This window comes from Talpa occidentalis, unplaced genomic scaffold, assembly GCF_014898055.3.
Source record: "Talpa occidentalis isolate TD23 unplaced genomic scaffold, MPIMG_talOcc4v2.1 talOcc4.5, whole genome shotgun sequence".
Taxonomy (NCBI): Eukaryota; Metazoa; Chordata; class Mammalia; order Eulipotyphla; family Talpidae; genus Talpa; species Talpa occidentalis.
In genome coordinates, this window is record NW_023604861.1 from 99,870,385 (window position 1) to 99,897,218 (window position 26,834).

Genomic DNA, 26,834 nt, shown 5'->3' on the forward strand with positions numbered 1-26,834 from the left:
AGGCAAGTCCCCAGGGTGCTAGGATTTCAGGTCAACCCATTGGTGTAGTTAGAAGTCTTTTTCTGGCTGCTTGTGTAAGAATCTTAGGGCTTTTTAGTTTTCATGATATTCAACAGTTTATTTAAAAACAGTGTTACTAGCGTCCATTTTACCTTTGCAGGGAAGACCAAGAATGAATAAAACCAAGTGATTTTTCTTACCATAGAATTGTTAGATGACAGCCAGAAACCAGTATCTGCTCCTGGGGGGTCTCCACTGCTGACCACAGCCCCTCCCAGTCATGCTCACAGTACTTGCCCAAGTCCAGAACAGGGACTGCAGTGTGGCTTCTTTGGCAGTGTGCGTCAAGGCACCTGCAGCCTTTTGGGAACTGCTGCCATCCCAGAGCCTGGGAGGCTCTGGGGTTTGTGGCTCAGCAGTGCCTGAGATGTGAGGCTTTTCCTGGAGATGTCTGACAGTGGCAAGTCTTGGTTTACACCCCCAAGCCACCTCCTGGGGCCTTGTCAGTTTTCCCCATTTTTAGGACTAGGTGGTTGAGCACACATGATCATCCCTGAATGACAGTTCTTCAAAATTTGTCCTTTCTCACCATGCCATGTACTTTTCTTATGTTCTGCATTAATCCCAGATTACTATCATTAGAATGTTACCTATAAGGATACAGGATGAGTGGGAGGGGGGTGATGCTTATTGCTCATACTTGGGGAAAGGTACGTATTAGTTGAAGTGTGCACAGCCATCTGTATACACACATGTGCATCTACATGTAGCACACCATACATGTATACTACAAATATGGGACCCTGAGAAATATAGATTTTTTAAATTTTTATTTTGAGATTTTTTTTTTTTTTTAAGATGGAGCCATCTTAAATAGCAGCTATTCATTGGAAGAGTGATTGCAGATTGGAAAGTAGTCGTGTGCACATCATGCTGTGGAATGACTCTTGTCAAACCACACAGGCTTGATTGCGGTCTGCTGCATGGGCTTCTGGCAATTCCATCATTTTTTATTGTGGTGTGTGGGCTTGGGGTACTGTTTCTTTCTGGGGTGCTTTGGTTTTCAGTTTTTGCATGCTCTCTCCATAGTATGTCAAGGGAAGGGGCAGGTGACCCACTTCAGGTTACCCTGGAAAGAGTCCACTGGGAAAGGTTCTCAGCCCTGACCCTTGTCTCAAAGGGAAGCCATGGAGGTTGTTGGACCCTCATCTCCCTCTTCCCCCAAACCCAAAGGATATAGCTCTTTGAGGGGACCAGTCAGGGCCACATTCCATGAAGGATGGGACACTGTTGGGGGGTCCCATAATTGGTATATTAAACTAGGAGTATGTAGCTTATGGCCTGCTGAATGAGAAGGCACAAGCCACTTACATGGGATCAGCAGGCACCTCCTTCATAGTTTGAGTTCCCACTTTGGGGAAGTAAAACTCTGATTACAGGTGCAGTTCCAATACACTCATACGAAGGAAGCAAAATCACAAGATATATTACTTGCAAATTCCAGACACAGGCCCAGGGAGAAGGTGCGGGGAGCATAGTGAGCGGGGAAGGGCAGTACTCCATCACAGGTCATGAGCCAGAAGGAGTTAGAGAGCAGGCTGGTAACACCTATTGCATGTAGAGTGGTTGGGGCAGAGGTCTCTAACTTTTCTCAGTCTTTATTCTAAGTGGTTATTCTAAAAGTTACCCCAGGAAAAACAAAGTAGGTATTTGCAGTGGGAGTCCTGAGCTCTAGGCAGCAACTCAAAATAGCTGTTTTCTCATCACAGACAGCCCTTCAGCTGGAGCTCACAACTTTACATTGTAGGAGGACACCTCTGCTTTGATGCTTTTTACTTCTCCCTGCTTTCTTTGGCATCATCAGGTGTTCTAAAAAATTGATTTCTAATATTAGGTAGATTTGGGATCTTTCCTGAGAGACTTGCAATTTATCTTTTCATCTAGAAGGGTCAAATATGCCAGCCGGGTCCTACGCAGCCTGGAACATGGAATTGGCTCTCTTGAGGCTAGTGTTTGTGCCAAACAATGACTAGGCTGTGGCTTTGACATCAGTTTCCAAGCTATATGCACTGCTTGGTGTCACATGGCAGGGAAAGAAAAAGTGGCAGGTTTTCAAAGCCATTGAGGTATCCATCCCTGTCCTCTGGTGGTATTTCCTACCTCCTTTTCATCTGGTGAAACATTTTTCAAAGTTGAGAAGTCCTGGAGCAGGGGAGAAGGAAAGGAATAGCAGTTTTGGGGAGACTTGCTAGGGTCAGATGTATGAAAGAAGTAGAATTTTGGGTGTGTGCACAGAAAGTTTGAAGTCTTGATTGGCCAAATGAGAAAACTGAGATTCCTTTGGCAAAGTTCAGCACCTACTGCAGTTGCCCTTCCCTGTGATAGACTCACTCCTGATATTAGGAGACCCAGTGTCTCCACATCAGTGCTGCTTAGAAGTTGACAGATGAGGTTCTTAAGTGAAAGATTATGAGCATTTGGGTATTTACTGAGTTCAGTATCTGTACACACACACACACACACACACACACACACACACACACGGTAAGAATACGAACATATGAATATACATAAAAAGACTTCATTGTATTTTAAGATTTCAAACTTCTACCATATAGACAGAAAGGATCTCATGAGATTTACTTTAGCTTATTACTAGCTAGACTAGCCTAGGGGAGCACCCCTGAGTAAATGATGCTTTGTTTTTGTTGTTCGTGGGCTGGGTTGCGGGGATGCTGCCATCTCATTGATTCAAGAGAACCCCTTAGAGTCTATTCTTAATCCTTTTAGTACATCATCCGGTTGCCAGTCTATAATCTACATACCACAGGACATCATCAGAGCCAAGGAGATCATTGCCCAGATTAACACCTTGAAAACCCAAGTGAGTTACTATGCAGAGCGGCTCTCGAGGGCAGCCAAGGACAGGTCTGCCACAGGCCTGGAAAGGACACTTGCTATCTTGGCAGACAAGGTAGGAGTGGCTTCCCAGCTGTATGTGGGGTAGGCGGGCTCCCTTGGGTTTCTGGAGGCCCCTGGACACCTTCTGTGCCTAGAGTTATCCACACCAAGGGTGATATTGGGATGACCTTGAAGATCTAGCTTCAGGTCTGGTCCACACAAAGGCCCAGGGAGGTTTAGTGATTTGTCCAGGGTCACAGAGCTGGATGGGACAGGCCAAGAACAGAGCCAGGGCTCTGACTCACAGCTGCTGCTTCATGCAGTTGTGTCTTCTAGTAAGTCCATGGGGATCATTGTTGAAGTTCCACAGCTGTCTTAGTAACTGCCTACTTATATTTTTTGGTCTCATTTCTATTGCACTTAAAAGTCAAAGAAATCTGAGTTATTACATAGACCATAAGAACTGTGTAATTTTATTGGTTTACATATAATCAGTAAACCAGCTTCTAATTAACTATAATTTGATCCTCATTAAAAACATATAGGTCCATACAGAGGTCCATACAGAGAGAATGGATTCATCAGATTCTTTTGATGAGTGGTGCTTTTTCAAATTACTTAATTTCTCTCTCAACACATACACACACACATAAACACATGTCATGTCCTTTATGTATGTTTACCCAGTAAAAAAAGATTGGGAGCTGGGCATTTTATACACTTGGAAAAGAAAGATGTCAGAAATAAAATTAAGAGCCACAGAACTCCTGTTGCATGCAGAATTCCCCAGAACCAGAAGTGCTATGCCAAGTACCCCACTCCCAGAACCCAGGGCTTCATGTACTAGAGGCAGAAGTGCAAAACAATAAGGCTTCAGTATTGAGCCTTCCCCCCTGGAATTAGAGGGGATGTCCAGAAAGCCAGTGAGAGCTGAGACACTGGCCCTTTTTCAGATACTTCTGTTGATGTCGGGCATAGAGGCAGGCAGGCAGGCAATGAAGGATGTCAGGGAAGATTCTCAACCTCCCCTCATCCTCCTTGTGTTCTCCAGTCTTCTTGGTGGGAAACTCTTGGTAATATTCTACCCAGCTCATCACTTGGCAGCCTTTAAATTCAGGTATCTTTAAGACTGCAGGTCTTGATTTCTTGGCATCATGGAGAAGGGTAGAGGGAGGAGGGCTGGGCCTCAAGCTAGTCCCTGTGCTCTCAGAGAGGGTAGACCTGGCAGCCCCTGCCTGGGGACTCATGGCCATGTTTGTGTGTCCCCACAGACCCGGCAGCTGGTCACGGTCTGTGACTGTAAGCTGCTGGCCAACTCCATCCATGGACTGAACGCTGCACGACCTGACTACATTGCCTCAAAGGCCTCCCCCACTTCAACTGAGGAGGAGCAGGTGATGCTTAGGAATGACCAGGACACCCTCATGGCCAGGTGGACAGGCAGGAACAGCCGGTCTTCTCTGCAGGTGGATTGGCATGAGGAGGAGTGGGTGAGTCAGCTGCCCAGGGCTTGTTATTCTGCTACTATGCTTGAATTGAATAATGTGAAGCCTATTCCCAGTTTCTTCCCCTCAAAGGTGGCTAAAGGGTTGACCTCTTTGAATACAAGCTCCAACTCTCCTTTCTGTTTGGCACTGGGACAACCTGACTTGCTGGGGGGAGACATTATTTTTATACGTTATGTCCTTGTGAGGAGCTGTGTGCTGGGTCCACCTCACACCTCATTGTAAAGGGGGATTTTCTTGCTGGAGCCTTTGCCCCATTGGAGGCTTCTTTCCTCTCTCTGGAGTTGGGACCCACTCCAGTCCCTGACTACTAAAGACCAGACAAGTCTCTCCTGCTTCCTCAGTACTCTGCCCACAGCTAACTCTTCTGGGACTGTTTGTATTTTTGGAGGTATGGGAGCTCAGGTGCTGTGGCTGCTAGGTGAGGATTTTGAGAGGCTGCTTCTGATACTATGTCAGATTATTGCTTACTTCTAGATTTGGCTGTGAGGGCCAGGATATGTATCTTCTGAGGAGTGACACATATTACAGCCCATTTTTATCATTGTTGGGACGACCGTTTAGAGATTTTGTTCTGTGAAGCTCTGAATTATTACTCAGCATTGAAGTGTTCCTTCAGCCATGACCTCGCCCACAGTATTCTGTGTGGGTTTCTGCAAGACCTCTCCTAGATGTCCCTCAGCGCTACCCTACCTCCCCCATCTTAAGTTGCTTCCCTTTTTGCCACCCAGGTGATCTCAGTCCTCTGTGTGTTATGGTGGTAGAAAGTCTGCAGAGAGTGAGGAGGGAGGAGACTGACTTCCTGGCCCTGTGGCCCTTTCGCTGCCACTGGAAGGCACCAGGATGTCCTATCAAGCGTTCAAGACAGTTACTTGCAAACATCTCTGAAACTCTAAGAACAGTGACCATAGGCTTTGATTTGTGTTTTGAAATGAATACATATTTAAAGGGGAATTATGAATCATGTTGCTATTTCTATATCTTGTGTTTTAATGAGTGCAGTGACCTTGTATGGGATTGATGGGGAATGGTTTGGTTTGCTTTCTGTTTTCCTACTGGTGGAGCTCACCCAAATGGACTCTTTTGGTTTGGAAGGAGAAAGTGTGGCTAAATGTTGACAAGAGCCTGGAGTGCATCATTCAGCGGGTGGACAAGTTGCTGCAGAAGGAGCGCCTGCAAGATGAGGGCTGTGAGGACGTCTTCCCCTCTGCCGGAAGCTGTACCAGCAAGAAAGGTAACCGAGACAGCCACGCCTACTGGATCAGACCGGAGGACCCCTTCTGCGATGTCCCTACCTCACCATGCCCCTCCACCATACCCACTGCTGCATGCCATCCTCACCCAACCACAAGTGCGTATGCATTCACGCTTTCCATTTGTGCCACCTCCACCTCATGCTGCATCGTTCTGTCTGTGTCTCTCACTCCATGTCCTTCTCCCCAACACAGACTGCAGGGAGGGTCCTCGGGTAGAGGGGCATCGCAGTGCATGCTGTGGCAGGCAGTGAGGGTGGAGGCTCCTATAGTCCTCATGCCCCTGAAGTCACTTGTGCTTCTGCATGTCTGGCAAAGACAGAATCTCAGTGCCTTCCTGGGTCACTGACATGGCAGTGAAGCTTGGACTCCTGGGCTTTTCTAGTTTGTAATGAATCTGAGAACTGAAGGAAGTCATGATTCAGATATCTTTCTGATGAGATTGCTATTACATCTAGTTACTGGTCATAAAAAATAACCAGTCAAGGAGCAGGTGAATTGTAGGGACACAGGATGAGGCTGTTAGCAGGCCCAGCAGTCTTGTCTAAAGACTGGATGCACTTTTATCCAGCAGAGCTATGTTGCATTGGGACTTGTTGGTGACTCAGTCAGATGGTGGAATCATTTGTGTCTCTCTGGGGAACTGAGTTAGGTCCTTTTGTTTGACGTCACCCTCCAAAGTGGAACTGTCAGTAGATGGCAGGACATTGGCACGAAGCAACACATTTCAAAAGCAGTCTTCAATCCGCAGAGACACAGAGCTTAACCAGATGCTCTGTCCTTACAGCCTTGGAATGCATGTGTGGTCCCTGCAGCTCAGGGCCTTCTGCCTTTTCTTATAAGAGCTAGAGAGGGTTATGGCCAGGCAGTGACACCTGGCTACAGACTGCCTTCCACTTCCTCTGTGCTCTCCTTTGGGAGTGTTAAGCCATAACAAGTAAAGCCCAGATGTGTCAGAGTGAGGTTTTATACTTCAAGGACTTTCAATTTCTGAACTGGGCAACTTTTCTTCAAAGCGGAGCCTCTTGATAAGTCCTTCATTGGTAAGACATCCTTTGCCTTTTTAATCTGCTTGCAGTCTGTTTCCAGGGCATTATTTCACTTGTGCCTCTGTTTTAACAGTGTTCACATTCTCTACTTTTCCATGCGTGAGGGATTATAGTTTCAGTTTTTCAAACCTGTAATTGGTTCATGGAACTATTTTGTCTCTGTAGGTGTTCTCATTTTTTTATGTACATTGTGTTTCTGTTTAAAATTTTCTAATAGTTCATTGCTCATTTCTCTTTGATATTGCCTTGCTTATAATTTAAAAATGTTTCTGTAGATATAAGGAGTAATTTATTTGTTTTTTTTTTAACTGCAGGAGATAAGTTTATTTAATCTGTTACTATTCTATTACTTAAATGCCATTTTTTCTAAGCACTTCCTATATTGTTCAAATATAGACAAATTTAACTGCCATTTTGAAAGTATTTAAAAGGGCATTTTTTTATGGTATTTAGGGATTGACTTGAAATTGTGTATGCTGTACAAATCAGTTCTGTTGTGATATGAGAATGTGAAGCATACATTTGAGAGAGTCTAACTCTTCTGATCAGTATTCAAATTATGAAACCATATGCCAAAATGTTAACTGTGGATGATCCTTAACTTAAGAAAATCTTGAGCATAGCCAGAAAGCTCTTCAGCTCTCAGCATGATTTGGAGGTCAAAAAGAACCAGACCAGGAGCCACTTATTTTACTAAACATTGTCCTTAAGGGCCAGAGTCAGTCTCTGTCATAAATTCTTATGTCATTTCAAGTTACTGGGGCAGTTGTTTTTGCCCAATGAGAAGATTGTGTTCACACCAGTGTATTTATGACATATAAACAACTCTGTGCCTCTTCAAAAGGCATCACCAATTTTCCTTTCAATCCTTTACCCTGTCCTGGGTCTGTGCCCTTAGCCTGCCAGGTGGGTGGGGGTCACCCAGACCCAGGGCTGTATGGGACCCACTGACAAGTCCTTGCCAGCTGGAACCAGAGGCTCCTTAAGTCTCTCTCTCCTCCCTGTGTTTTCCCTCAAGTGCCCCACATCCCTAGCCCCCCATCACCAACTTCCAGGATTTGGTGGTCTCCATTGCATTCTACATGCACACACCCTTCTGCTCTCCTCATCCCTGAAGTGTCATTCAAATCTGGGGTCGTTTTTCTTAACTTGAAGTCTCTGAGTTGCACCCAGGTTTGTGTGTCCCCGGTATTATGTCCTAAATCCTGCATGTGCGTGGAGAGAAAGACCATCGTGGCCATCAAACCTCAAAGGGCTCCGTGACCTAAGACAAGTTATAATCTGCCGGTGTAGGAATACCAGAGGAGCCCCTTCTTTCTTCCCTTTTGACTGAAAGAGGAATTTGCCAAGCTGGGCTTAACCCATGAAGACTTCTCAGGAGTGATCCCAGCCATGCTCTTTGGGATCTTTACTATAGAACATCATTTAAAAGGGGCTACTAGACCTTCCTCTTCGTTTACTAGGAATTTTACAGAAAGGATTATGAGGAGGCAGAAATCTGCATTTTTCTCAAGGCCTTGGGTAATTCTCATTAGCTAGACAGATGTTCAGAACTACTGCCCCACATCACTCCACACCACCGTGGGTTTCTCTCCTTGTTAGATAGTAGCAGCCTCAAACTACTTGGGCTCTAGTGAAATTATAGAAATCTTCACCTCACAGATATCTTCGTTTTTGCTCTATTTCTGTCCCCTTTGCCAGTTTAAGAAGTCATTGCCAAAGATGATTAGGGAGGAATGAGCCTTGTAACCCCTTCTGGACACTCCTTCTGGACCATAAAACTGATTCTGGCTATTCTTGGGGATCAGAAACCACTCATTTCAATATCCTGAAGATGCTCTATGAACGGAAATGTTTAGATATAATATAAACTTTTACTCCAAATGATCTCTTTTCAAACCTGGTTTTTTTTTCAGGTGGCACATGCACCCAGTTTACCAGGATTTTAAGTTTTTAAGGGAAATGTGAAATTAAAATGAGTACCTCCCAGTGTGACTCAGTGTAGATGAAATTGAATTAAAGTTGATATTCTGGGGGCATATTTTAATTCTAGACTCCTCCCAAATCATAAGTTATATATTTGGTTTAAAATTTAAAGATCAGTCTTCTGGTATATTGGTTTCATGACTGGATCCTGCATTTGGATCTCTATGGTCAGGGTTTGACTCAGGTCAAACCTGTCATCAGGGCAGTGGCCCTGAATTGTGACTGCTCAAAATACTGCTTAGTCTCTCTCATTATAAGTTTGCTTCCAGATCTTATGAGCCCACATGGGGCTCAGTCACATACAATGTGATAAATGAGGGTGCCTATCACATTGTAACATGTTAGTTTGCTTATCCCAAAGAGCATTTTATGTTGACATATCAGCAACATGAATGTTCACGTCAGTGACTCGGGCAGTCTGCCACCAAGAGCGTGGGGCTGCCTCCGAGCAGTCGGAGTGCCTTTGTGTGACTTCTTGGGGAAGAGGCAGTTTAGCTTCTTCACTGCAAGCTGCTAAAATTGCAGTTTCTCTAAGCATTGAGTTGTTCCTGTTTGAACTGTGTGCTGCTCCTTAATCATCCGTGTTGCCCTCCATTTCTGTGCAGATTGCAGCCCCCCTCCTGAAGAGTCCAGCGCAGGTACGTGGTTTCCCTTCAAGGCTTCTGTGGATGTCTTTTTAATACTCAGGTAGTGTTTGTAGCTCAGTTATTGAAGACAACTTTGTGCTTGCAGAGCGAGGGCACTATTTTAGGAGTTTCTTCACGTGGCAACTTTTCTTAGCTTGGTTTGGGACCAGTTGGGCTGGGACTAGTGGCCTGAGGCAGGCTACCACGTGCATCTTTTTCACTTTCCTGTCCTAAAATCTTTTCAGATGATTAATGTCCCTGATTGCATTGGGCGTCCTGAGGTGGGTGACCTGATTTAGAGAGGTAATATTTGAAAATGATACTTCCTGTGACTTTACCTGAACTTGTAAGCATTATATGGAGGGAATGGTCAGATAACAATAGCCACCCAGATGTCATAAGGTTCATAATTACACAGCCTCCTCTCTTCTGAATCTGTCTCAGCTTTGGAATTATTATCAGGTATTACTATAAATTTTGGTTGGAGTAAACGCTATAAATTGGGTCTTCTTTGCTATAATTGCATGTAGAAATCAGTGTTTATGGTTCTAGTTCAGGGGTTGGCAAACTAGCCCTGAACCTAATCTTGTCCACTCCCTGCTCTTGTAAATAATGTTTTATTGAAATGGACAGTTGTGTCCCTTCATTCACCTGCTGTTTATGGTTGCATGGCTGCTTTTGTGGGGGCAATGCCAGCGTTTAGTTGCAACAGAGGTCCCACCCCTTCCCCTGCCTTCCAAATCTAAAATATTTGCTCTTTAGCCCTTTACAGAAGTGTGCCAACCCCTGTTCTAGTTCATACTGAGTTTCTTGGATATGGCTTGTTCTCCTAGAGTAAGCATGAACCCCCTCCCTTCCTCATAATATGTGTTTTTTTTTTCCTTATACTCTAAAAAACAGCTGTATAACCAGTCTTATGATACATTTTTCTGACTGGATGTAAATATGAGTTTGCAGGGAACCTGCTTTATATTTACAGGGTAGCAAACTGGTAACTGGGATTTACCAAACTATTCTTACTGGTGGCTTAGCGAATCCTCTGAGCTCATGCAACACTGTTAAGTTCATGTCGGTGTATTGTGGTGACTTTTGATAGCAACCCCCAAAATTCCATTCAGAGTTAGCTCATCTGTGGGATTATGTTATTGGGTACATCGTGCCCCTCTAATTTGTTTTCAGCCTCATCAGTTTCTCTTACCCAAAGAAGTCATTGTGGAGACTTTGACCCAAAGTCCCTGGATCTTTAGGGTCTCTGAGGCCTCTGTCCTCTACTCTACTCCCCTTTGCCACTCCTGTGTGCATTCTCCTTCTCCTTGTCTCTGTGCTTCCAGGCTTCCTCAGCTTAACTCCACAGGAGGCTGGTCCCATCACACTGAGCTGATTTCTCCAGACCCTCAGTGGGACCACACCCAGAAGGAAGGACCAGAAAAGGAGCTTGTGGCATCATGAACCTGCCCATAGAGAAGAAGCTCATGGTTCTAAACTCAGGGTTTCCTGAAGTTTGTAGAGCTAATGGGAAGTCTAGTAGATTCCCAGGCAGCATAGAAATAGGGCCTGGCTTGTAGAACTCTCCTTGTCTAACATCTGCTATGTCATTTCTAGAAGTATTAGTGACTTTTCCATAATTAATGTCAAATGGACTAAAATGGTCACCTGCCAAGGCTGTTTTTGGCTTTTCCCACAGCTGTATTTAATCTGGGTTAAGACTAACACACATTTTCTTATTCTCTACCTTTTCCCTTCTCCTACCCTCACCTATAAATGGGGGTGGAGGGGGGAGGCAACAGCAGAGTATGGATTTGAAGGAGTTCATTAAAGTGATCAAAAGTGGTATGGTCCAGGCATTGGCCCCCAATCAGCAAGTGTTAAAGCAACTAGATAAGGAGCTTGGTTCCCCAAAGTTAATCACTTATATCACTAAGAACACTGTTTACTCAGCTGATTTTTTTTTTTCATAGAAATACTTCCACAACAAAGGACGCAGAGTGTAATCCCTTTACTAATCCTAATATCCCAGATATCTTTACTTAAGTAGGTTTTGGTAGAAATCCTACTATTGTGTCTGAAATTCATTTTGCTTAGAAGTTCTTTTAGTTTTTCCTCATATTGACTGAAAATGTATTACTCCCAAATCCCCACTTTATTCAACAGAAGCAGCCTGACATGTGTACAAAGGCCACTTCTTTGTCATGTCTAGGAAGGCACTTAACCTTTCTGATCCTGATTCCCTATTCATCTCTGTGGACTCATGAAAAAACAGTTGTAAAGTGAAGTTAATGGGAATAGCAGAAATGGCTGTTGATGCCTTTAGTGAACTCTGCCACCATCCAGACTTGACTGAGCCCTTTTTTGGGCCCAAGTTAGGCTATCACCCCAAGTGCACTTCTCCAGGACACACTCTTTGTGTTTATTAGCTAGTTTTCCTGTATTCTGACTTCTTCATTGTTTTTTCCCCATAATGTAGCATAGTTGAGTCATTTTTAGATGGAATTTTTTATTAAAGAGAAGTAGATAAAGTTAAAAACGGTTGTAGGAAGAATACTTAAACTTAGTCAGAGAAGACCACTTGTATATCCTGATCATGTTCAGGTTAAAATTATCATAGGTTCCATATTAGTTACATATGTATATGTGTGTTAAGTGGAAAACAAAGTGAAATTAGCAGCATTTGCTCTAAAAGCATTTACTTCCTAGTGAAGAATAGTCTTAACAACTACTACCTTTGCCCAAACTGTTTATTGAAACTTAATTGCTATTGCCCTTTATTGATACTTTGGATGTAATTAATATGGTTCAACAGAGTTCTTCAAAGAAACAAAAAAATGGTCTCAGACTTTTCCAGGAAGAAAGAAGCTTGAATATTTTCTAGGACAGCTCTCCCATTTTACCAAGAAGGACCCATGTGACTGAGGTGCCTGGGACTTATGTTTTCCACCTCTCAGTTCAGTGTTCTTTGTCACCATGGTTTATTTGCTAAGACCTTTCTGCTATAGATATTTAGATTTTCTAAATTTAAGACTGTTTTTTTCCATTACAGATATAAATCCTTACCCACATACACTGTGCTACATATTCAGTTAGATCATTTCCAAAATTTGAGTTGCCACATACTCTTAAAAATCAATATTAACCAGGGCCTCCCCGGTGGCGCAGCGGTTGAGTGCTGGGTTGCGAAGCTGCCTGCAGCCTCTGCAGCCGGTTCGATCCCCGGCTGCTCCCCGGCCACCGGAGGAGGGTCCCACATGGTGAGCAGACCTCTCCTGCCGCCCGCTGCTCCCCTCAGCAGTGTACTTCGGTCCTTCTGCCTGCTTTGCTCCCCGCTCTGGCTCTGGTGAATTCTCTCACCCTCCCACGCTTCTGACTGTACCCAGTGCATGTATAAACCAAACAAACAAACAAATAATAAATAAATAAATAAATAAGACATGCCTCTAGAAAATTAAAAATAAAAAAAAAAAAAAAATCAATATTAACCAAATACTCAAATCCTTTCCTGCTTCTTAGCATTTCTTTAAATTTGTTTCTCAACAAAATGCTAACCATACAGTTTGAGAGGGCAGAGCCATGTCTCCCTTCTCTCTGCTTTTTAGATTCTGTTTAAGACAGAGCTTACCCTCTGGGAGCTAGACCACTCCCGTGGCCTTCAGCCATCCCTGAGTGCCGTGACATGTGCGGACTTCCCATGGTTTGCACCCTCCTCCCCAGAGGGTGTGTGCTGTCCTGCTGTCATTCCACTGCCTCTGCCACATTGGGGTATGGGCTAACTTGGTGCTGCAGATCAAGTGCCTATTTCTGAGCTTGGCGATATGTTAAAAATATAATCTATGAGACCATGTAGTCTAAATAGGAAGGGGAAAAAAAAAAAAAAAAAGCCAAAGCCAAAAATACCTTTGACTCTGTTTTTTCTCCCTTGAGGTTCTATTTTTAAAAAGTTGTTTTGGTTCAGGGTCAAAGTTTCCTTATATTCTTAAAAAAATTCCTAAACTATAAATAGATGATAACCAGGCAGGAAAGGTAGGTGCAGAAGGAAAGGACTGTAAGGGCTGAAAACATGGGAAGCCATGGTGATGGTCTTTCCTTTAGATGTAGAATGTGGGAATTTTGCTCAGTTACACAAAAGGCCAGACAAGGGTGGAGTTGTCCTGTGCCCAAGCAGGCTAGGGCTCTCCCCAGGTAGAGGAGTGGGCTGTACAGACAGAGACTTTTCATGCGTAGTCATTACTTGCAGAACTTTGTTTTCCTCAAATGGAATTGTCTTAAGTATTTATATATAGGATCCCCACTGATTTTGGGAGACCAGGCATGTGTCAGCCATTATGGAGTCATGCTGATGTTTGAATTTACTGGAAAAGCTCTAGACTAGAGGGTTAGAAACTGGGTTACTTCCAGGCATAACTTGGTGCTAGTTCTGGGCATAGTATAGCCAAGCAGAATTAGAAGCTGCAGAAGGGGCAGAGAGTGGGAGTGGGGAACCCCTGTGGAGGTTAGGTGACAGGTAACTTGTTAAGCCTCCACTGCCTCATTTTTAAAATCTTCCTTCTAAAACAACTCCTTCCCTCTTGCCTAGGTGAATGGAGCGAGGCCCTTTACCCCCTCCTGACCACCCTCACAGACTGTGTGGCCATGATGAGTGACAAGGCCAAGAAGGCAATGGTCTTCCTGCTTATGCAGGACAGCGCTCCCACCATAGCCACATACCTGAGCCTGCAGTACCGCCGCGATGTGGTCTTCTGCCAAACGGTAAGCCCTTGGGAGTGCCACATGGGAGGCCACAGGCACCTTCTAACTCAGCAAGCACAGCTTAGGAAACTCCCTCAGATTGCAGTGTTTTCTCCTGTCTCCTTAATGGAGAGGTCTAGATGTCAGCATGGAGGGGGGAGCCCCACTCCATCAGTATGTATTTCGGAGGACCTGATTGCACACTCACTCCCTCTGAAGAGCTGGGACTGATAGAATGTGCACATCAGCTGCCCATACTCGGAGGAGGGGAGTGGGATTGTGGGTAGCACAGGCCTCTTTGCCATCATTTTTTTCCCTCTACAGAGGAGTGAGAGACATGGATGCTTGCTGTCAATGCAGTCTGTGTTCCAGTTTGTAAAACAGCAGGTGCTTTAGTTTTACAGCCTGTGCACAATTTATCTTAATGATTTCTGTTATCCTTCAGAGAAGGGCGGAATTTAAATGAATGTCATCAGTTTATTAGAGGCCAACAATGAAATTAGCAAAGAGGTAAAGGGTTGGCTTGGTTTTCTGCAGTTTTCCCCACCTGTCCTGGTGAGGCATCATCATCCCACAGGAAGTCTCCCTCTGAGGAAACTTACAGAGCTTCCTGACAGCCTTTTTCCTCTTACTCCTGTTCTTTGTGTGGTCAACTCAATTTCCAGCCAGAACTGGTTGGATCTGTGATTATATAGACCCTTTCACTGTGGGGAATTAATTCAGGTTTCTGGAAGGTTCTCACTTAGTAATAACCTCAGGTAGGTTGGGTCAGAAGCTGGGCCAAAACCAAACTTACCTTTGGGAGCAACAGGAGCAGCTGCCTGGAGTACTGCCCCTCTTCTCTTGGAGAGTGCTCCCACTTTCCAGGCCCTCAAAGGACTGGGGTGCTGCTAGAACCTGGTAAGGCTGGGGAGGCAGGGGAACTCAGGGACCAGGGTGCAGCACGAACTGACTGCTCTCTAGTGGGGAGATGTCTGCTTAGCACATGTCTCCCACACAGCTGACAGCACTCATCTGTGGCTTCATCATCAAGCTGAGGAACTGCCTGCATGATGACGGCTTCCTACGGCAACTCTACACCATCGGGCTGCTCGCCCAGTTCGAGAGCCTGCTGAGCACCTATGGTGAGACCCCAGGACCCCACAATCCATGCCCCTTGGGCCTGTAGTTCGTGAACAGTGCTGATGTATATGACTTTTATCCTTTCTTCCTGAATATTTCTCTGATTATGAAAGTAATATATGCCAGTTAAATAAATGCAAATATCACCAAAATGGGTAACATAGAGTGACATGAAAATCCTCTATAGGAGAGAAAATCCTCCTCTCATCTTGGTTAGTGGTGATGTTGTTTGTTACATATATCCTGAAAATATTTCTGGCTGAAAATGGATAAGTATTTACACAATAACTTCTACAGGACACTTGGGCCATTTCTGAATTGTTATCATCAACACGATACTGCCATACATCTCTGCCCTTAAGTCTTTGTGCCCTTGTGGGCCCATTTCTGCAGCCACTAAATTATTAGGAGGAAAGTTTGCTGGGTCACAGGATTGGGATGTTTTAAAATGTCATATCTAGGTCCTCCCCTGGTGGCACAGGTGGTTGAGCACAGCACTGTGAAGCTGTCTGCAGCGCCGGTTTGATCCTGACCAGCCAGTGAGGGTCCCACATGGCGCGGCAGACCTCTCCTGTCTTACCCATTGCTCCCCTCAGCAGTGTGTTTCATCAGTCTGCCTGTTCTGTTCCCTGCTCTGTCTCTGGTGGATCCTCTCACCCTCCCATGAGTCTGGCCTGTAACCAGGTTCTTGTATAAATAAATAATTCTTTAAAAAAAAAGGTCATACCTAGTTCCATATATCCTCTAAAAAGACTCTTCCTGTATTCACTTTCTTTTTTTTTCTAACAAGGTAAAAATGGGTAACTTTTTAAAGTATCTCTTAATCTTTGGAGTTACAAGACATCAAATAAATACCAACTCCTGTATAATGGAAGTTCTGGCCACAATACACTATTTTATACTCTCTCTGTATGTTTCTGAAGAGCCAGCTTGGCCTTCTGAGGTTCTATGCATTTCTGTTTCTTGCCCGCTTTCCTTCATCAGGAAATGTCTGGGAAGCATGGGTGCATGTTTACACCAGGGGGAAACGAGTCACCTGGTGAAGAAGGTTAGAGCTTTCCTTCTACACATATGTCTCACCTTCCATATGCACCTACCTGTGATTGTGTGAGCCCATGGGGAGTACAGGCTATCCACCTGACAGCCCTCTTCTCTGAATCCAGGTGAGGAGTTGGCCATGCTGGAGGATATGAGCCTTGGAATCATGGACTTGAGGAATGTGACCTTTAAAGTCACTCAGGCCACTTCTAATGCATCAACTGACATGCTGCCCGTCATCACTGGAAACCGGTAGAACTATTTTTTTAATTCTCAAGAATAGCTTGGTGTTTTCATTGTTTAGCACATGTGATGCATGCTAAATCTTTGTTTTATTCTGTTAAGAATGCAGATTTCAAGGTTTTTAAAAGTTCATGCCCAACAATTTGGAAAGCACTGAACCAGACGACTAACCCATACTCTCTCATGCTTTTCTCATCTCTCCTGTGTCACCACCTAATCCCTCTAATTCTCTCTTTTCTCCAGCGATGGGTTTAATGTGCGGATCCCTCTGCCTGGACCCCTCTTTGACTCCCTGCCCCGGGAGATCCAGAGCGGCATGCTGCTGCGGGTGCAGCCCGTCCTCTTCAATGTGGGCATCAATGAGCAGCAGACATTGGCCGAGAGGTGCGTGCCTGGTTCTCTGGGGCTGGAGTGGTTGGCACCAAGACATAGAAAGTGTTCTGAACCCTCTTTGGCTTCTGAGTCTTGTAGGGACTTTGTCATCCCTCTCTTCCTTTGGCTAGAGTTCTTTAATTGTACTTATGTACTTGAGCTAGTCTTTGGTGCTGGGGACACAAAAATAAACCAAATGTGATCTGTATCCTCAAGAGACTTGGACTGGTGGTGTAAGAATAAAGGTAAATGAAGGAAGTAGGGGCCTGAAAGATGTCTAAGAGGATCTGTAGGAGCTTCCTGGAGGGAGTGGTGGCTGAAGTAGGTTTTTAAGAGTGAGTAGGAGTTGGTCAAATGAGGATATAGGAGAGAGACTTGTGATCCCAGGCCAAGAAATTTCTCAGTGAAAGCAGACAAGGAAAACATATTGGGGGCTGGGACCCTGACAGGATGGGCCATGGTGAGGTTTGGGAGGTCTCTGTGTCAGGCTGAGACCCATGACATGATCTTAAAGGCCTGTGCCTTGTACACTTCCTCCAGGTCACTTGTAGGGAGGAGACATGTGTACCCTCAAATGTGTGTGTGTGTGTGTGTGTGTGTGTGTGTGTGTGTGTGTGTTGAGGAGGAAGCAGGGCTTGCTTGTGTGTGATCTATAATGACGTTCTACTAGCACATGGGAGTCTTTTGTTTTGTCTCCATATTCATGTGATATATGTGTTTTAGTATGTAAAGCTTTCTTAAAGTACTCACTGGTAAGGAAATTTGGTCTCCAGGATGATATATTCTTACTGAACCTTTTGAACACAGTGACCGTGTCCATTGACCCTGAGGTGTTGATTAACTTCACTTAGAAAATGTGGTGTGTCTGGGGGCCATGGAAGAATTTTTTTCATAGGGAAGGATACAATAAGATTGATATTTTAAGTATATTATTTGCTGACCATGTCCTGGAAAGATGTAATGAGGACAAGTGTGATGAGGAGGTTGTTGAAAAGTGACCTGGATCAGGCAGGGGTTGTACAGATGGAGAAGGTGGAGACTGGAGAACTATTTCAGTGGTGAAGTAGAAGATTTAGTCTTCACTTGGGTAGGGTATAAGAGAGACAATAGAGTAGACACACCCAGGGTTCTACATCAGCAGTAAGAGCTGGCGACATCTACTGAGCCCAGAAAGATGGGGGTTTAGGCTGAAGCAGCTACCCAGGAAGCACAGACCTGTGAGGGGTAAGCAGAGCTAGAAGAGTGCTTGAGGGAGAGTGGGAGCATAGGGGCCTAGCAGGGAGATGTCCCTGAGTAGGATAACAATGTTGCCTGCAGCTGGCAGCTGCTATGCTAGATGACTCTCGAAGAGCAGTTTCTGGAAGAGATTAAAACAAGGAGATGACAGGGAGTAGATGGCCAGGAGGAGGGGTGTGAGTGTGGTGAGAGGAAAGGCTTGGGGAGTTCAGGGTCCCTGCTCTGCTCTTGTCTGCTCCAAGGAAACCCTCTCCTAAGCTCATAAAGAAAAGCCTGTGAAGAGACTGATGTGCAGGGAGGTAATGAGGCTGGAGGGGGCATGCAGCCCTTGGACTTCAGAGCCAATACTTTTTTTTTTTAAGATTTATTTATTTATTTATACAAGCACTGGGTACAGTCAGAAGTGCGGGAGGGTGAAGAGAATTCACCAGAGCCAGAGCAGAGAGCAGAACAGGCAGAGTGACGAAATGCATTGCTGAGGGGAGCAGCGGGCGCCAGGAGAGGCCTGCGCACCATGTGGGACCCTCGCCTGGTGGCCGGGGATTGAACCAGCGCTGCAGAGGCTGCGGGCAGCTTCGCAACCCAGTGCTCAATCGCTGTGCCACCGGGGAGGCCCCAGAGCCAATACTTTTTAATGACCACCTTCTACCCTCCTCATGGGTCTCATTACCCTATCTCTTCCCTTACTCATCAAGCACATCCTGGCTGCCCTAGAGGTGTGCTGAGGGCTACAAGAGAGCCAGTGCCTATGCTCAGTCCAACAGGAACAGCTAGTCTGTGTAGTCAGTCAGTAGACAATGACTACAGACGCTAGTAGGGACTGTGTTCCCACTCCTCAGCCATGACCCTACTGACTACCCCTCACTTAAACACCCCCAGGGTTGGAGGACATGGGACCTGAGGCAGGCTTCTGTGAGAGGAGCAGGATCCCATGCTGTGTGAGCATGCGGGACAGATGGCCTTCTGATCATCACTTAGGCACGTAACAGATTGTGCATGGTGGCTGCTAAAGAACTACATTTAAACTGGTCACCAACCCACTAGAGATGACCTTAAGCTTAGGAAGAGGAATGTAGCTTAGAATTTTGATATGGTTCATGTACAGTGAAGTAAGTCAGAAATAAAAAGATAAATATCTCATGGTTTCACTTATATGTGGAATAGAGAAAAACCAAACAAAAGGTCAAAGACAAACCTTGGAAGCTGACCATAGACGTGAGGCACCCAGGAGGGGAGGTGCACGAGGTGAGGGGGGATGGAAACAGGGACAGGGTAGAGCACAGGGTATTTGGTGATGGACTGTGGGAGCTTTGGTGGCGGGAGAACTATGGCGACCACAAGTGAGGGGAGAAATCCTGTGTTGTTCAAAAATTAACAGTGATATGAGAAAAAAGTACATTAATAAATTTATTTATTTTTCAAAAGATTTATTTATTTATGCATACAAGAACTGAGGTAAAGGCCAGAGGTATAGGGGGTGAGAGGATTCACCAGAGACAGAGTGGGGAACAGAACAGGCAGACTGACAAAATATACTGATGAGGGGGAGCAGCAGGCGTGTCAAGAGAGGTCTGCTGCGCCATGTGGGTTGCTCCCTGGCCGGCCAGGGATGGAACTCGTGCTTCAATGGCTGAGGACAGCTTCATAGGTAGTATCTTAACCCCTTGTGCCACCAGGGAGACCCTACATTAATTTTTTTTAAATAAAGAAAAATAAAAACCCAAACAAGAAATATACTTTACCATAACCAAAAATGGGGGAAAGAAAGAATTTTGATGTGCACAGTATACATCTGCAAGAAACAGCACTGTTGATTTCAGCGTAGCCCTGTGCATGCTGGGAGGTGGCACATCAGCCAACTAGTGGTGTCTCCTTATAACCACTGCAGGTTTGGTGACACATCATTACAAGAAGTTATCAATGTGGAGAGTTTGGTGCGGTTAAATTCCTACTTTGAGCAGTTTAAGGAAGTTTTGCCTGAGGATTGTAAGTATTTCTTCACTCGTGGTGAGTTTCACCTGCTGTCACTTTGAGTGTTGAAAGCCCTCGTGCCACTTGGTCTGTGTGCTTAACCACCTGCTGGATGCTGCCTCCGACAGCGTGCTCTTCCTTCCTTGCTCCCCAGCCCCACAGCAGCCTACTCATCTGCTGAGACCCTACCTGCCCTGAATCCCCACTGGGAGAAGCTTCCCCCAGGCTGCGCCCTCACTCATCTCTCTCCTGGTCAGTTCTCTTCTCACTTGAGTGATGTGGATCCATCCAGTGGCGTGCTCCTGCTGATGGGACAGGATCACAGAGGCAGCACCACTCCTTAACCCCCAACTTGGCCAGTGATCAGCTTGCTCCCTACTCTCCCCACTGATGTGAGCGCTTCATGTACCTTTATCCACGGCATGTGGAGAGTAAGATGTGAGGCAGAGAGTCCCTGTCTGGGCACCCCTGGAGGTGGTGGAAAGATGACAGCAGTCCCTCTGCGGACAGGCACAGTCCTTTCTGTGCCACCCCATGAGGTGCTACTGGCACAGAACTTAGGCAGGAATGGAGAAAGTTACCATACTATCTTACATGGAGAATTCTCTCCTGAGTTCAGGCTGGTACGTGTTTACTGAGCACCTGCCATGTATAAACACCAGAGCACCTGGTAAGATAAGTGATGTGAAGACCCTGCCTGGGCAGGAAGACTGGTTAAAGTTATGCCTCTCTGCTGACCCTGCTCCAGCCAGTAGTGGCGCACACAGTGGAGGAGGAAACGTCCTGCTCTGCATCACACTAGCACTCTCTCTTTGGGGTTCCCAGGTTCCCAAAGAAGGAAACTGGTCATTGATATTCCCCAGGCTGTGCTGTGTTATACACACAAATCACCACTGAGTCCAAATAACAGTGCTGCAGGGTATGTGTTAGCCCTTGTTGTGCAGATGAGGAAAAGGGTTGGCTCAATTCTAAGCCCATGCACTAAGACAGCTTGTGAGGAGAGACTTGCAGAGAGCCTTTGGGACCAGATGGAGTAGCTGATGTTAATTTAGTAAAAGAGCTGTTTTCAAGGACTGGTGTAGAATCAAGAGGAGTGAGCTTTATTGGATTGGAGGCTGGGTGTGAGTCATTGGTGGACTGAAGCAGTGACTTTGAAAACCCCCATAAGATTGCTTTGTCCTCCACTTTGACCTGCTGGTGTCAGTAACTGAAGAGAAGGCGAGAGGCATAAAGAGGATTTGAAGTGAGAATCAGCTCTCAGGGCCACTTGCAACTGATGCTGGGGAGCCAGAGATATTCCTGGTAGAAAAGACTCACTCCAGATGAGGAGTTCTTAAGCTGACAGTAGTGGTACTGTGGCCCACATTGACAGCAGAGGAAGGGCTGGGAGGATGAAGAGTACACCACAACCCTCACTGCATCTGTGATGTGAGGAAATGGTCCATGAGAAGTGCAGCTGTGGAGCCACAGAGTGAGGCCACTGTGGTCAGCTGCAAAGTAGCATGGAGCCCTTTCATGACTGAGGTCACTGTGCAAGGCAAGGAGAGGCTGAGGACAGAACTCTAGAAGGCTACATGTGGAGGATGGTTGGGGAAAAAGGGCCAGAGAGTATAGTTGGGGAAGCAGAAGCAGGGCAGCAGTGTTTCCTGGAAGCCAGGGCTGGGTGTGGATGAAGATTCCTCTTGGTTTCTAAGAGGCTAATCTCAATGTGTGAGGGATGCAGTAAGGGTGACTAGGAGGTGAAATGGTGCTGCCTTTGAAACATCCACTCTGTCTCAGAGATTGGCAATGGTCAAGGGATAGGTCTGTGAGAAGGTTGGAAATTACCTGAAGCACTGGGATAGATATGAGTGGTTAAAGGCCTGAAGGAAAGAGGTAGAAAACGGGCTGCAAAATGCAGCAGGATGTTGTCAGGACTACAGATCAGGGTCCTGGAGGGTCCAGGTGCAAGAGATGCCAGCAAAGAAGAAAGGACATGAGGAATGCTGGTATGGGAGGAGGACATAGAGGGAGTGCAGGCCAGATGACCTTAGTCTCCCTATGAAAGCTCAACTGAGTGAGGTGAGCACAGGATGGGGTGGAGTAATGGTCTTGATGCAGTAGCCTGGTGATGAGAGTTAAGGGGGCAGACCTACCGGAGTAAAAGTAAAAAGTTGTGGGCTCCAGGGTGGAGCCAGTAGCTGCAGCCATGGCCCATGAAGCTAGGAGAGCTGTGGCCACAACAGGAATCAGTAGTCTGTTAGGCTAAGATGCAGCCCACCTGTGAATGCCCCTTAATGCTTCATTCATCAGTGGGCAGGTATTCACTAAAAATGATGGCAAAGACCAGGGAGAGGCTACAGCTGATCTTGGGTTTAAGATGGTGTTATCTTTTCCAGGAGGCTGAATTTTCCTGACCCATCTCAAGCTCACCTCATCTGGGCTCCCACAATGTCAACACAGACTGAACTCCACATAGACAGGAGCCTTCTTTCCATTTCTGTTTCCTTCCCTCCTTGGTGATTCAGTGTCCATACTCCAGCTGCTTGAAGGAGCTGAAAGGAATTGAAGTGATTGCCATTTGCTGGTGGATCTGAAATGGCTGTGGAGGGAATTAAGTGCTCACCATACTGGTTGCCAGGTCCAAGTTCCATACACATCCACTCTTGTTTAGATCACACTTGACCTCCCAGCTCTTGTCGTTTTGCTGTCTCCCTGCCTTGGTGCCGAGTTCTTGGTGCTGCTCCACAGACGACTCCTCTCTTCCAGGTCTACCTCGCTCTCGAAGCCAGACATGTCTGCCTGAACTGCTGCGATTTCTGGGTCAGAACGTACATGCCAGGAAGAATAAGAATGTGGATATTCTCTGGCAGGCTGCTGAGGTACTGGTTATAGTGGGGAAAAGAACATTCTTGTTGTGCCTGTTTACCAATAATAATAGCAAATCAAAGTCAGCCAGGAGAGAGAAAGCAAATCCCTCCATATGGACACAGAAAAACAATCACTGAATGTTTTAAACTCTGGAAGCTGCTATGAGTTTGTTACTTGAGAGCTGCCTGAATTCTGATAAGCTTGATACAGAGCCTAACCCCTGGGGCATTTAATAGCCAGACTGATGACGGGTGTTGTCTTCAGCAGCCTGCCCAATCGATACCAGCTAAACTCACTCCTGCTACATCTTATAATAGATTAAAGAGAAATTATGGCATGCTTTACATCGTCTTTCAACAATATTTATCATGCACTATAGTTTGGATTGCCTCATTTTCCTAAGTGCTTTATTTATATATCAAGTATTTTCTCATAAATTTACTCTGAACCTCTGTATCAGAGCACTTTCCTAGCTAGTCATTCACTCACTCCTACAAAGGGGGTGAGTTTAATTCATCTCCATGGCAGCACTGGGGCTATGAGATGCACACACATAGTGCAGATGGGCCTTAAAGCATCCAGTATCCCTGCCTGACCTGAATGGAGGGGGTGAGTGGACATGCGCTCTGTCTTGGGGCCATGGGAAGTAGTCACACTGCACTGCCACCCTTTCTGGGCCAGGCTGTCCTTAAATATTTTATTTTTAACAATACTTTTTGAGGCACAAGTGACCAGAAGCTTAGTAGGGCTCACAGATCTCATTTTTTTTTTTTTTTAAGTATTCTGCTTCCGGGTCTCATCTGCCATTGCAGGTCAAACCCAGAAAATAAGGTGTTCATGACTGCTGGGGGGCTCTGTAGCTGGGCCCTTCAGGCCCATATGCTCTGCAGGTAGAGGTTCACCTACCTTCTTTTAGTATATTTTTTGAGAGGAATATAAACACTCCTTGGCTGACTGGTACCTTTGCAAGATTTTAAATAAAGTGCTAGCCTTTCCCATGTGACACCGAGACTGAGGATGACAATGGCCAGATCCCTCCACAGTGGCAAGGAAAGGCACTCACCAATTTATTCTCCTTAGAATAAACATGCAGAAGGCTTTCCAGACAAGAGTGGCTGCAGAGACCTGTGCATATCTTATTTAGGAATTGGGGATCTGCTTTTCTCTCTCTCTGTGATAAAAAGAAAACCGTCAGCTATAGAAATGATCAGCCATACCCTGTAACCAGATCAAAAAAGCAGTCTCTCCAGCCCTGTATATTTTGTTCCCAACAGAGGCCCCAGGGGATAGAAGCATAGCTTCAGAGGTGGAAAGGTCTGAGAAACCTTGGATATGTCAATTCTCATATTATCCATCTGGGGATCCCCTGGGAAATAGATGGATGTGGAAATGGCAGTGCCAAGCCACTCAGGTGCCTAGCCCTCCCATCCCCAATTTGACCAAAGCTCCTTTTCTGAGTCTTACTTTCATTTTGGTATATAATCCCTGACTAAATAGTTGAAATATTAGTCAAGTCCACCACCTCATTTCATGGTGGGGGACCATTAAGAGCCCCAGAGCTGGCTGATGCCCTGTGAAGACTAGAGCCCAACACTGTAAACTGCCCTTTTGGGCCAACCTGCACCTCTGACCTACCTGGCCTTCCTTCTGTAAGCTCAGCTTACCTGTAGGTGCCCCATCCAGGCATGTAAATTTTGTAGCTTTTGCCACATGTTTGGTCATGAACTCTCCAGCCTAGTGAGTCTGCTTACATAGTCACTTAGTTAACAGTTTTACAAATTTGGATTAAATCACTCTTAGGCTAGGGACTATGTAGGGTCTTTTTTTTTTTTTTTTTTCTCTTTTGAAGAAATTGTCTTGTCTGTTCTCAAAAGACTGTGTTTTTTCCTCGTAGTGCTGGCTGAACTTGTCTGGGCCATTTCTGTCATGCTTAGGACTGCATCATGCTCCCTACCTGCTGCCATTCTGGTGGTGGCCACATGCCCCTGGCTTTGCTGGCCTGAGAAGCAGGTCCAGTGCTGTCTTTGGGACAGTCTGCAGTGATGCTGGTATTTTTCTGGAGCCCACGATCATTTAGATTTTTCACTAAATCCCAGTGCTGTTCTCATGGTGCAGTGTCTGGTACAGGCCCATAGGCCCTTCTCTGAAGCCCTGTGTCTAGATATCTTGGAATTCATGGCTTTCCAGATTTTAGAAAGGTGACATTTGGTACATATCACCCCTTTGTAGCATGGTACACACATATGATTTAACATCTTTGGGGCAGTACTGTGGAACCAGACCCATTAATATTGCTTTTATGAAATGTGAATATGTATACGAAACTGGATAAAAACTATCAATAGTTTTACATCAACCCAGAACTGGTTGTGCTGCCAAATGAGGTTGCCACAAACTCACACACATAAAACTTTTGCCCCCTGGATGTGGGGGCTGTGTACTTAGGATTATACCTAGTGGTGTAGAGGAAATGCCCCCATATGCCCTTTGGTCTGAGGTGGGCTTTTACCAGTTGAGAGTCTCCCCTTTTCCCCAACCCCTTGTGAGTCCCTCTTGTGAGGGGAAGAGGCATTGGTGCCTAATCCTGTGCCCGACCCCAGATAAGGTCGAGGATGGCAAGGGGAGCCTGGTGTCAGGAGGTCGCTAAAGGGAGGTGGGTCTTTTGTTCCAATATGTGCAAATGTGGGAGAGAAAAGACCCTGAGTCTGTGCTGTGCTTTCCAGAAAGGCCTGACCAGGGCTGGACATCCTTTGAGCTGCTCTGCTCTCCCTGAGTTGGTCTTTATGGTCCTCTTCTCCTGAGAAGTCAGCATCAGAAGGCTGACTGAACATGAAAAGATGGCCTGGCATATTTTAGAAAAGGGCAGCTGGTAAGGTCAGCAAACAGTGCTTCAGAGAGGAAGGGAGCCTGGTCTGGGGTGTGTCCTGTGCAAGAAGGTACATAAAGGGTGACCAAGGATAAGAGGCAGTCCTACAGGCAGCACAAGGAAGCTCATATTTTTAAGTGACTTGGTTTCCATTACCAGTTCTGATGAGATATGGGTTGGAGGGCAGAAGCAGAGGGAATGGCCAGGCCTGGGAACCCTCTTGCCACATGCCTTTGCCAGGCCATCCTGAGCCTCTGTTCTTGTGAAGGGTGTCCCCATTCTGCAGGTCTCCCATCTAAGAACAGCCTGTTTTCCTGTTGGCAGATCTGCCGCCGGCTTAATGGGGTTCGGTTCACCAGCTGCAAGAGCGCCAAGGACCGCACAGCCATGTCTGTGACGCTGGAGCAGTGCCTGATCCTGCAGCACGAGCATGGCATGGCCCCGCAGGTGTTCACCCAGGCCCTGGAGTGCATGCGCAGGTAAGTCCCACTGCCCGCCGCCCTCCCCACCTCCCTGGGCTCCATGTAAACTGCAGATGAGCCGGTCCTGCTGCTGCCTTCCCTGGCCCTCTCCCCACCCCCTGAGGCACAGGTGCCCTTGACTGCAGCTGTCACGTTCTAGTTTGACTTTGGAAAATTTATTCATGTCTGCAAAGTCAAACTATTGGCACTCTCAAAGTGAGTCCAGTTCACTTTTAAGTCAAGGGGGAGAAAGTGCTAGCAGTCTCTGAGCAGGACTGCACTGAAAACGGGCAGACTCAGTAGTGGACTTAGGTGTCAGAAAATTACATGGGAACTTGGATGCAGCCATGTGAAGTCACATAGCACGTGGCCTTCCCTCATCCACCCACCTTGCCATGGGTGTGACTCTAGGCCAGTGCTTTTTCAGCAGGCATCTGCTACTTACATCATATTTAGATTTCTTTTCAAACTTAAGTGAAGAAAAGTATCTGCAGGTTGCATCGGTTTGCTCTGCTTCTTCTCTAGCAGTCGACACAGTTTGCTTTTCTGAGCAAAGTGTCCAGTGAGTGTTCTCGGTAAGGGCAGCAGCCAGCCCCGCCCACCTGTCCATGTGCCATGGCCACCTCACCCTAATGA

The 26,834-nt window shown here is 46.0% G+C and overlaps 1 protein-coding gene across 8 annotated transcripts in view; it reads left to right on the top strand.

The window, feature by feature from the left end:
- The window catches only part of INPP4A (inositol polyphosphate-4-phosphatase type I A), a 121,954-nt gene that overhangs the window by 85,816 nt on the left and 9,304 nt on the right, over positions 1 to 26,834 (top strand). For 4 of the 8 annotated variants that reach the window (XM_037527906.2, XM_054701888.1, XM_037527904.2 and 1 more), the window contains exons 14-24: positions 2,791 to 2,974; positions 4,173 to 4,391; positions 5,502 to 5,757; positions 9,300 to 9,332; positions 13,888 to 14,060; positions 15,040 to 15,163; positions 16,325 to 16,451; positions 16,686 to 16,826; positions 19,939 to 20,036; positions 22,770 to 22,882; positions 26,062 to 26,216. In XM_037527906.2, the coding sequence (XP_037383803.1) occupies positions 2,791 to 2,974; positions 4,173 to 4,391; positions 5,502 to 5,757; positions 9,300 to 9,332; positions 13,888 to 14,060; positions 15,040 to 15,163; positions 16,325 to 16,451; positions 16,686 to 16,826; positions 19,939 to 20,036; positions 22,770 to 22,882; positions 26,062 to 26,216 (1,623 nt within the window). The remainder of the gene's footprint in view (positions 1 to 2,790; positions 2,975 to 4,172; positions 4,392 to 5,501; positions 5,758 to 9,299; positions 9,333 to 13,887; positions 14,061 to 15,039; positions 15,164 to 16,324; positions 16,452 to 16,685; positions 16,827 to 19,938; positions 20,037 to 22,769; positions 22,883 to 26,061; positions 26,217 to 26,834) is intronic. The other 4 variants (XM_037527909.2, XM_037527908.2, XM_037527911.2 and 1 more) reach the window with 2 other exon arrangements.